Source organism: Bufo bufo, chromosome 1 (genome assembly GCF_905171765.1).
Source record: "Bufo bufo chromosome 1, aBufBuf1.1, whole genome shotgun sequence".
In the NCBI taxonomy this organism is placed as follows: Eukaryota; Metazoa; Chordata; class Amphibia; order Anura; family Bufonidae; genus Bufo; species Bufo bufo.
This window is the reverse complement of record NC_053389.1, coordinates 522,684,529-522,696,665: the sequence shown is the minus strand read 5'-3', so window position 1 is coordinate 522,696,665 and position 12,137 is coordinate 522,684,529. Positions and strand designations below refer to the sequence as shown.

At 47.3% G+C, this 12,137-nt stretch overlaps 1 protein-coding gene across 1 annotated transcript in view; it reads left to right on the top strand.

Moving 5' to 3' along the window:
• Positions 1 to 12,137, top strand: part of TSPAN12 (tetraspanin 12) — a 317,079-nt gene that overhangs the window by 234,521 nt on the left and 70,421 nt on the right. Inside the window, exon 7 of the mRNA XM_040411546.1 lies at positions 8,038 to 8,181. Coding sequence (XP_040267480.1) covers positions 8,038 to 8,181 — 144 coding nt within the window. The remainder of the gene's footprint in view (positions 1 to 8,037; positions 8,182 to 12,137) is intronic.

Sequence of the window (12,137 nt, the reverse complement as noted above, 5' to 3'; positions counted from 1 at the left end):
TGAGGGCCCGACGTCCACAGGTGGTGGTTGTGCTTACAGCCCAACACCGTGCAGGACGTTTGGCATTTGCCAGAGAACACCAAGATTGGCAAATTCGCCACTGGCGCCCTGTGCTCTTCACAGATGAAAGCAGGTTCACACTGAGCACATGTGACAGACGTGACAGAGTCTGGAGACGCCGTGGAGAACGTTCTGCTGCCTGCAACATCCCCTAGCATGACCGGTTTGGCATTGGGTCAGTAATGATATGGGGTTGCATTTCTTTGGAGGGCCGCACAGCCCTCCGTGTGCTCGCCAGAGGTAGCCTGACTGCCATTAGGTACCGAGATGAGATCCTCAGACCCCTTGTGAGACCATATGCTGGTGCGGTTTGCCCTGGGTTCCTCCTAATGCAAGACAATGCTAGACCTCATGTGGCTGAAGTGTGTCAGCAGTTCCTGCAAGACGAAGGCATTGATGCTAAGGACTGGCCCGCCTGTTCCCCAGACCTGAATCCAATTGAGCACATCTGGGACATCATGTCTCGCTCTATCCACCAACGTCACGTTGCACCACAGACTGTCCAGGAGTTGGCAGATGCTTTAGTCCAGGTCTGGGAGGAGATCCCTCAGGAGACCGTCCGCCGCCTCATCAGGAGCATGCACAGGCGTTGTAGGGAGGTCATACAGGCAAGTGGAGGCGACACACACTACTGAGCCTCATTTTTACTTGTTTTAAGGACATTACATCAAAGTTGGATCAGCCTGGAGTGTGTTTTTCCACTTTAATTTTGAGTGTGACTCCAAATCCAGACCTCCATGGGTTGAAAAATGTGATTTCCATTTTTAATTTTTGTGTGATTTTGTTGTCAGCACATTCAACTATGTAAAGAACAAAGTATTTCAGAAGAATATTTAATTAATTCAGATCTAGGATGTGTTATTTTTGTGTTCCCTTTATTTTTTTGAGCAGTGTATATCTTCTTGTAGCAGTTTTTCTTCTTTTAAATATTCTCTCTTTTATTGTGTTGATTCCCTTTATGTATTTAAAAGTTTCTATCCTCTGTCTCGTCTTTCTTCCAAGCTATACATGTTAAGGTCCTTTGACCTTTCCTGGTAAGTTTTATCCTGCAATCCATGTACTAGTTTAGTAGCTCTTTGAACACTCTCCAAAGTATCAATATCCTTCTGGAGATATGGTCTCCAGTACTGCGCACAATACTCCAAATTAGGTCTCACTAGTGCCCTGTAGAGCGGCATGAGCACCTCCCACTTTCTACTGTTAATGCCTCTCCCTATACACCCAAGCATTCTGCTAGCATTTCCTGCTGCTCTATGACATTGTCTGCCTACCTTTAAGTCTTCTGAAATAATGACCCCTACATCCCTTTCCTCAGATACTGAGGTTAGGATTGTATCACTGATTTTATATTCTGCTCTTGGGTTTTTACACCCCAGGTGCATTATCTTGCACTTACAGTATCAACATAAAATTTTAGTTGCCAGATTTTTGACCAATCCTCTAGTTTTCCTAAATCCTTTTCCATTTGGTTTATCCCTCCAGGAACATCAACCCTGTTACAAATTTTTGTGTCATCAGCAAAAAGACACACCTTACCATAGAGGCCTTCTGCAATTTCGCTGATAAAGATATTAAACAATATGGGTCCCAGAACAGATCCCTGAAGTACCCCACTGGTAACAAGACCATGGTCTGAATATACTCCATTGACTACAGCCCTATGTTATCTGTCCCTCAGCCACTGCCTAATCCATTCAACAATATGGGAGTCCAAGCTCAAAGACTGCAGTTTATTGATAAGCCTTCTATGTGGGACAGTATCAAAAGCCTTACTAAAGTCTAGATAAGCGATGTCTACTGCACCTCCGCCATCTATTATTTTAGTGACCCAATCAAAAAAATCTATAAGATTAGTTTGACATGTTCTCCCTGAAGTAAACCCATGCTGTTTTTCATCTTTCAATCCCTGGGATTTTAGATGTTCCCCAATCCTCTCCTTAAGTATGGTTTCTATTAATTTCCCCACTATTGACGTCAAGCTTACTGGCCTTTAGTTGCCCGATTTCTCCCTACTACCTTTCTTGTGAATGGGCACAACATTTGCTAATTTTCAATCTTCTGGGACAACTCCTGTTACCAGTGATTGGTTAAATAAATCTGTTAATGGTTTTGCTAGTACACCGCTAAGTTCTTTTAATAGCTTTGGGTGTATCCCATCAGGCTCCTGTGACTTTTTTGTATTAATTTTAGACAGCTGACTTAGAACCTCTTCCTCTGTAAAGACACATGCATGAAAAGATTCATTAGTCTTCCTCCCTAACTGAGTTCCTTTTCCTTCATTTTCCTTTGTAAAAACTAAACAGAAGTATTCATTGAGGCAGTCAGCTAGTTCTTGGAGGTGCGGTTTATAGATTTTATTCCTTCCTTCTAACTAGCTGGTCGGTTGTACTCTGTGCTGCTTCTGGAGTTGCCAGTTTTCTACTTTCAGATAAGTCTTGTTTTTTCTTATTGTTTTGTGTTTGTTATATTGCCTGTTGTTTGTATCTGGGCCTGAGACAGAGACTTCCATTCGTCCATCTGGGAAGGAATGGGTTGTTTCTGGTCCTAACCTCATTCCAGGGCCTTATTGGGATATAAGGGCCTAGGTATACAGAATATGAATATTCCTACCTTCTAGGTCTATTCATATTGATGGGTAGTTAGGGTCCGGATTAGGGTTGTTTAGGAGGTGACCTGTTCCTTCCCTAGTTTCCAGGCCCAGTTACTGTTCCCCTTCCCTCCTGTGTTTAGTGTGTAGTTTTTCCCCCACATTGATCGTGACATACAGACCCCAAAAATGAGCCAATAGGCATTTACCTGACAGCAAAGAACTTTGGATTCTGTGGCTGGAGTTGCATTAGGCGGTCACAGGATAAATATGTAACTGTCGGCCAGTATAGGCCCCAACAGGCATTGACCTGACATAAAAGGCCTTTTATGCTGCTGTATATACATAAGGCAAGGACCATACTTTGTTTTGGGTGGTGGTGGATATGTGTTGGCTGGCATGAGGAAATTCAATTACACGTGGTCATCACAGGTGTTTAATTCCTCCGTGATCTATGCTTCATTCTTTTAAAAAAAATGTGAGGTAGTCCACATTGTCGTGAGCTAGGCAAATGCGCTTATTGGTCACGATCCCCCCTGCTGCGCTGAACGTCCTTTCGGACAGGACACTCGACGAGGGGCAAGCCAAGAGTTCCATGGCAAACAGGTCAAGCCTGCACACCCAGTAGTCAAGGGTTTCCTTGCTTCTCAGAGCGTCCACATCGGCCGTTAACCCGATGTAGCTGGACACCTGTCGGTCTAGGTGTTCCCTGAGGCTGGATATGGAGGGCGGCTGTCGATGGGTTGGCTGCAAGAATGATCTCATATCCGAAGTGACCAACACATCTTCAAACCACCCTCTTTTTGCAGGCACAGTAGGATTGGTACCCACACCTGTTTTACTGTGGGTGGATATTCCTTTGCCAATGCCCGCAACAGCAGAATGCAGCATCTCTCGCAGCAAGGCCTGGAAATGCTGCATTCTGACAGCCCTCTGTGATGCTGGTAACATGTCTGCCATTTTGTGTTTGTACCGGTGGTCTAAGTACGTTGCCACCCAGTACAGGTCCTTGACCTTTATTCTTTATATACGGGGGTCCCTCTTCAAACACTGGAGCATGAAGGCCCCCATTTGCACTAAATTGCACTAATTTGGAAGCGGTGGAGCACCCTGGCTCCTGCTCATCGCCCAGGAGAATGTCGTCCTCAGTCTCCTCCCCCCAGCCACGGACAACACCGGGGATCCCCGAAAAGTTTAAAGCCTGCTCTTATTGCTCCTCCTTCCCCCACCATCCTCCTCTGACTCCTCTTCAGACTCCTGCTGACTTGTCTCAGATGGAGTAGCCCTCCCTGGGAATTCATTCAGCATTGCGACTTCCTCATCTTCAAGCTCCTGCTCCTCGACGGCTTGATCAATGACACGACGCAATGCACGCTCCAGCAAGAAGGCGTATGATAGGATGCCACTGATGGCACCTTAGCTGTCACTGACCAGTTTGGTGATCTCATCAAATAGCCGCAGAAGTCTGCATGTGTCGCGTATGAGCAGCCACTGGCGCGGTGAAAAAAAACCAAGCTCCCAGAACCAGTCCTGCCGCAGAGTTCGTACAGGTAGTTGTTAACGGCACGTTTCTGCTGGAGCAGCCTACCAAGCGTAAACAACGTGAAGTTCCAGTGCGTTGGGCAGTCACAAATCAAACGTCTGACGGGCAAGTGGTGTCTCCGCTGAACGTCAGCAAGGCGACCCATAGTCATGTAAGATCTTCTAAAATGGCCAGAGATTTTCCTGGCCTGCGGCAAGATGTCCTGGACCCCGGGGTATTTGGCAACGAATCGCTGCACGACTAAGTTCAGGATGTGTGCCATGCACTGCATGTGTGTCATTTTGCCCTGTTGCCCACGCTCAGCAGATTGGCACCGTTGTCGCACACCACTTTACCAACTATCAAGTTGAGGGGGGTTAGCCACTGATCGGCCTGTGACCACAGAGCTGAAAGGAGTGCAGGACCAGTGTGGCTCTTGGATTCCAGGCACAACAGCCGCAGCACAGCATGGAAAACGTCTCACATGGCACATTGAATAGGTTCTGGGAAGCTTGAGGGGTGCAGCGGAAGAGGCGGTAGCAGTGGAAAAGGAGGAGTCAGCCGAGGAGGAGACGGAGGATGGAGTAGGAGGAGGAGAAAAAGAGGCAGGCCTGCATGCAATCTGTGGCGGTAACACCAAATCCACACGGGTGCCACGGGTTACATGCTTGACGGCCGTCAGAGGGTTCACCCAGTGGGCAGTTAAAGTTATGTACCTTCCCTGCCCGTGTTTGCTAGACCACATGTCTGTGGTCAGATTTATCTTGGCACGAACACTGTGTGCCAGAGATATATTAACTTGCTGCTGAACGTGGCCATATAGTTCAGGGATGCCCTTCTGGGAGAAATATTTCCTTCCGGGGACTTTCTATTGTGGTGTGCCAATGGCCACAAATTTTCTAAAGGCCTCCGAGTCCACCAATTTATATGGCAGTAGTTGGCGGGCTAGCAGTTCTGACAAGCCAGCGGTCAGCCATTGGGCAAGAGGATTATCCAGCGCCATCATTTTTTTATGCTTGAACATTTGGTTCACGGAAGCCTGCCTTGTGCCAGATGAACGTGATGACGGCATGGTGGAAGGTGGAGTGGAGGACAAATTGGAGGAGAGAGGAGTAGGAGAAGAGGCAGAATGTGGAGCGAACAGGAGTGTGGCTTTGTGGGTTCTGACGGCGTTGCTCTCACTGGGCTCGGTGATGGGAGGCCAGGTGCCTTCTTAAGGCGGTCATCCCTAGGTGAGTGTTGGGCTTACTGCGACTTATGCTTTGACAGCACAGGCTGCAGATGGCAACACTATTATCAGCAGCTGACACGTTAAAAAAAGCCCACACTGCGGAGCCATGTGCCGGCGTCCTGGGAGCGCAAGATCGCAGTGACCGTGCATGGTGGATGGCTCGCTCCAGATACATTTGCAGTCTGCATTTTGCCTCCTGTGCACTGCGAGTTCTGCCTGCTTCTCCTCCTCCTCTTCCCTATCTGCTGCTCCGTCTCTCCCTCTGAACTTCCCTCCTCTTGTAGGCACCCACTTGACGTCCATCGACACGTCATCATCATCACCTTCTCCACCACTGACATTAGAGATCTCGGAGTAGGCAGCAACAGCGGGGACCACCCTCCTTGGGCTGATCTGGGTACTGTCGTCAGACCGATGGGTGGCGGCCACTGCTACCTCCTCTTCCTCATCCGATGACAGGAATAGCTGTCTAAAGCCTCATGCACACGACCGTAGTTGTGGTCCGCATCCGAGCCGCAGTTTTTGCGGTTTGGAAGCGGATTCATTCACTTCAATAGGGCCGCAAAAGATGCGGACAGCACACGGAGTTCCGAGGCCCCGCAAAAAAAATATAGCATGTCCTATTCTTGTTCGTTTTGCGGACAAGAATAGGCATGTCTGCAATGGGCCGCAAATTGCAGAAGGCACACGGGCGGCTTCCGTTTTTTGCAGGTCCACGGTTTGCGGACCGCAAAAAAACGGCATGGTCGTTTGCATGAGGCCTAAGTCTGTAGAGAAGATCAGTATTTGTGGAAGAAGGTATATCGCAGCCCTAAATCAGTATTTGGTGGAAAAAGGTATAAAGCAATAGCACCCCTCAATCAGAATTTTGAGGAAAAAGGTATATGGCACCCCTCAATCAGTATTTGGCGGAAACAGGTATATGGCACCCTCAATCAGTATTTTGTGGAAGCAGGTGTATTGCAGCGCTCAATCAGTATTTGGTGGAAGAAGGTATATAGCAATAGCACCCCTCAATCAGTATTATGTGTAAACTGGTATATAGCACCCCTCAATCAGGATTTTGTGGAAGAAGGTATATCGCACCCCTCAAGCAGTTTTTTTGGGGGCAACAGGTATATAACCCCTGTTGCAATTAGTTACTCCAATAGCCTTTTCTCCCTCTATATAGCTGCAGTATAGCAGCAGAACCGCACACAACTGCTGCACAATAGAAATACACTATAATATAATTTCTATGTTAGAAAGTATATTATAAGTATATCACACCCCTCTATATCACACCTGTTAATAGCACACCTATACTAGTCATTAAAAGGACTTTTGTGGCCCTATTAGGTAGCGTTTGGTGTCCCTAACTGTCCCTGCTCCAAAATGCAACCTCTCCCTACACTAGCAAAACACATAATGTAATATGGCTGTCAGGTCGGGTTCTGTTATAGGGTTGGGGGGTGTCCATGTGCTGAAACGTTTCAATTGGCTGTCCTGTTCCACCTGATGGATGTGTCATAGGTCAAAGTTCGGCTCTATGCAGAAAAAAATTGGCACGTGCGAATATCGGCATATGTTCGCATGTTCAGCGAATTGCGAACGAGCAAAGTTCGCTGCGAAATGACTGCCGGGTGAACCGCAAGGCCATCTCTAATTACAGATATTATCATCACTCACTGTCCCCAGTGGAGCTCACAATCTAAGTTCCCTATCGGTATGTCTCTGGTCAGAGGAAACCTACACAAACACAGAGAGAGAATATAAGCTTCATGCAGAAGCTGTCCTTGGTCAGATTCAAACCTAGCTCCACGGCACTGCTAACCACTGAGTCACCGTGCTGCACAGATGTCATCACCTGGCCTGCCAGAGAGCACATTGCGGAATCTTGGTAAATGTAAGGTGTTCTCAATGGCAACCAGCTAAGGAGCAGAGAGCGAGCAACAGGGAAGACGTCTGGTTCAGAGCATACAGCACAGTTTTTACATTACACCAGGTAGATCCCAAAAAACTCAGACATCTCAACAAAGCATGCAAGACCCAGAAACACAAATGAGGCACACCATTTCTGGCTGCATTACATCCACTATACATCTGCAGATGCTAGTCTTTGTCATTTTTTGATAAGAGTATGTAGGCTTAATAATGATAGGTACCCTTTAATTTGTATGTATTTTCTAATGCTGTTTAGCTCTATTGTACGTGCAGGCCTGAATACCGAGAAAGATCTTTAATTGTACCATGAATCATTGTATAATTCATTATTCTTTGAGCACAGAGGTATAATGTTTCACTTTTCACACTTGGTCAACAATAACTTCAATAGCTATCAGCCCTGTATAAAGGATGATGTGCCACGTGTCATTAATCATGCCTCAATTTTTATTTAAATAATAAAGCAAATAAGGTGTGATGAAGACCCTGCCAGAATCTGGTCGTCGAGCTAGAGGAAAAATGTGTCTAATTTATGACTGTATATGTCTATGCATTACTTAAGAATAAAATGCTACCATTATGCATAATGGATTTGTCAATACATGGCAAGCTTGTGCCTTTTGGAGATTCGTGATTACTTGCAGTTCATCTCTTATGATCCGTGGAAGAATTATGTGAGAGATTAATGACGGCATGCTTTTCTGTTTCAAAAAGTTCATGTGCTGCGGAGTGGTATACCTAACTGACTGGCTGGAAATGACAGAGATGGATTGGCCCCCTGATTCCTGCTGTGTGAGAGAATACCCAGGATGCTCCAAGCAGGCACATCATGGAGATCTCAGTGATTTGTATCAAGAGGTACAGATTTATTCTGCTTTTATTACATGAATGACATTTTATTCTTTTTTGTGATTGTATTGACCATACAAGTGCATAGCAGATGCACACAAAAAATAATCATGAAATTCACCGTCGCTAATCATTGTCAAGAAGTGTTCATCTAAAAATTGGCCCTCCTGCCCTGATAGTGGTGTTATGTTTATTAGGCCTCACTAATGGGACAGATTGATCTTTGTGTTAGGCCATCTTTATTTGTTCTGCAATTTTCAACTTTTCACACTTGTTGACACTTTTCAAAAGTGGCAAGAAAAGTGTGTGACAGATTCGCAATGAATTACATGAGAAACTGTGAAAATTACAGTTCACCAGCGCATAGATTAATTTCTTGTGCATTTTACGCTGACACACCTTTCAGTTAGAAAACGCCAGTTTCATGACTTGTCCACAGGGCTGATTTTGTGCTTGGATTTCTGTGGCGAAGTCCAAAGTGAATCTGCACACAATCCGCCTCCCATTGGTTTCAGTAGGAATCCACGCTGCTGTTCTTAGGGCTCTTTCACACCTGCGTTCTTTTCTTCCGGCATAGAGTTCCGTCGTCGGGGCTCTATGCCGGAAGAATCCTGATCAGGATTATCCCCATGCATTCTGAATGGAGTGAAATCCATTCAGGATGCATCAGGATGTCTTCAGTTCCGGAACGGAACGTTTTTTGGCCGGAGAAAATACCGCAGCATGCTGCGCTTTTTGCTCCGGCCAAAAATCCGGAACACTTGTCGCAATGCCGGAATTAATGTCCATTGAAAGGCATTGATCCGGATCCGGCCTTAAGCTAAACGTCGTTTCGGCGCATTGCCGGAGCCGACATTTAGCTTTTTCTGAATGGTTACCATGGCTGCCGGGACGCTAAAGTCCTGGCAGCGATGGTAAAGTGTTGCGGGGAGCGGGGGCGCTCCAGAGTGACGTCAAGGCGCCCCAAGCGCATGGATCATGTGATCGCATTGGACACGTCATCCATGCGCATGGGGCGCTCTGACGTCATTCTGGAGCGACCCGGGAGCCGCACGGACTGTAAGTATACCGCTCCCACTTTAATAGCGTCCTGGGTGCCATAGTAACACTGAAAGCATTTTGAAGACGGTTCCGTCTTCAAATGCTTTCAGTACACTTGCGTTTTTAGTGTAATTCCGGCAAGTGGAGTACACGCCGGATCCGGACAACGCAAGTGTGAAAGAGCCCTTACACCTGTGGAGTTCTAAATTGTATTGAGAAGAGACATTCAATAGGGCTATATCTGCGGGCAGATCCACGGCATCCACAATGCAGAACCGCAGCAGAAATTAGAGAGACAGGCTCCGATTCCTGTTGAACATTTTCTGGTGGATTTTTCCCGCAGAAAATCCATGCAAACATACCCTTAGTTATTCTTCCACAATGGTTTTTGTGGCCTTTTAAAACACGTGAAAAACTCCAGGAGTTAAAAATGTTATATTATTATTTTTTTTATGGTTAAGATTAGAGATTAGCGAATTTCATATAAATTTGATTTTGCCGATTCGCCGAATTTTTCTGGCTGTAGAAAGACTTTATAGTGGTGTAGAACACTGCCTTGCAGTATCACGGTGGGCAGCACGGTGGCTCAGTGGTTAGCACTGTTGCCTTGCAGCGCTGGGGTCCTAGGTTCAAATCCAACCAAGGGCAACATCTGCATGGAGTTTGTATGTTCTCTCCGTGTTTGCGTGGGTTTCCTCCAGGTTCTCCGGTTTCCTCCCACACTCCAAAGACATACTTACAGTGCATCGAGGCCCGAAGGGTAAGACTGCGTGTACACAAGACTATACATCATCATCACGCATAGGGAGTCTGCTGTGATAGTGAGACAATACTGTGAGTCAGTATGACATGCAGATGTCAAGCGTCACAGGGCCTATACTGACCAAATAACTCAAGTGTGAACTCAGCCTTACAGTTCAATGTTAGCGTCAAGAAAAAGTGCACTCCTTTTACACAGTCGGCAGCTGATTCCACATAAATGTCTACAGAACCTGTTCTATTAAACGCTTATACAAGTAGAGCCCCCCCCCCCCGACAGAGTGGAGAGGGTGTCAGCAGTAAGTTTGTGTTGACGTCACTGATTATTTTGCCCTTCCTCTGATCCGTCAGAACAATAACCCCCAAAAAACATCCGCTTTCATTTGGTCAGTAATCTATCAGTATTGCTAAAGCCAAAGAAAACACAAGAGTGGATCCAAAACAGATGACACGTGAATGGAATATTTGCATGTCTTCTGTGTTTTGTACCCACTGCTGCTTTTGGCTACCAAATCATAAGCCAGTTCTGATGCAAACTAGGGACCATGTCATGCAGGCCTTACAGCTGTTACATAGACAGAATCCCCTTTGTGCGTTTCATTTTTCCTTCCTTCTGACAGATCAGAAGAAGGGTCAAATGAATGATGATGTCCGCCAGGCTGAAAGGCAAAATAATGGCCCAGTCATGAAGTGGGGAGGGTGGAAACAGCATGAGAAGTCCACACAGTAGCCTTATGACATTGTGGTGAGGTGGAAGCAGCATGAGGAGACCACAGAGTGGCCCAATGACAGAGTCTAGAGGTGGCAGCAGCATCAGGAGAAGGCCACAGGGTGGCACAATGACAGTGTGGAGGTTGCAGCAGCATCAGGAGGCCACAGAGTGGCAAGGTGACATAGTGCGGAGGTGGCAGCAGCATCAGGAGACCACTGAGTGGAAAGGTGACATAGTGTGGAGGTGACAGCAGCATCAGGAGACCACAGAGTGGCAAGGTGACCTAGTGTAGAGGTGGCAGCAGCATTCGAAGACCACAGAGTGACCCAGTGACAGAGTGGGGAGGTGGGTGGCAATACCAGTACCAGCTGAAGATGGTGGGTGAAAGAAGGAGCACTTGGCATCAGGTGGGTGGCAGCATCAGAATAGTAGCTGAGGCAGGTAGCCACAAGAAAACGGTCTCTTTTGTCAAAGTGTTGGTGTGGCACCATGGATGATCTAGTCTGATGCATCAGGCATTGGTGGGTGGAAATCCTGGCTGATCCATGCCTGATTCATCTTGACAAAGGTCAGTCTCTCCACATTTTGGGTGGACAGGCGAGTTCTTCTTGGGGTAACTATGGCCTCCACCGCACTAAACACCCGTTCTGATGCCACACTACTGGCCGGGCAGGACAGCTTTTGCAGGGCAAACTCTGCCAGTTGTGGCCACAAATCCAGTCTGGCTGCCCAGTAGTCCAGCGGATCTTCAATGTGGGGTGGCCGGATGCTGTCCAAGTATGCCACCACCTGCTGGTTCAGGTCCTGCTCGAGGGCTATCTGCTGCTGCTCCTGGTGAGTAGTTTCTTCAGTATGCGGGTGAAGAAAGCTGCTCATCAGCGACTCTAGACTAAAGATGCTGCTGATGGAGCTGGAACTACTCCTACCCCCACCCTGCCACATCAGTCATGGCAGAGGATCGTGAGCGCAGAGGGGTCAGACCTGCGAGAGGATGGACGATGGCGCAGATAGCAGCGACCAACTGACTACATAGGATGTCTATATAGTAGTTCACTTTGTCCTCCCTCTCAGCGGGTGTAAAAAAAGGCCCGAATTTTGGATCAGTAGCGAGGGTCCAACAAGGTGGAGAGCCAGAAGTCATCCCTCTGCTGAATGGTGACAATTCTGCTGTCACTACGCATGCAAGTGAGCATGCATCGGGCCATTTGTGCAAGTGACTCGGAGGGACTCCCTGGCTCCATCTCCACTGCATACTGCCACGGTGTGTCTGGGTCCTCTGCCTCATCTTCCTCATCGCCCTGTAGCTCCTCTGGCTTCTCCTGCTCCTCCTCTCCTATCACCTGTGTAGAAAAACCACCCAATTTGCTACACATTGCTTGTGCTCCAATGTCCTCCTCCTCCTCCAGTTCAGCCCCCACAGGGCCGTGAGATCTAGGCACCACGTCTCCAGTCC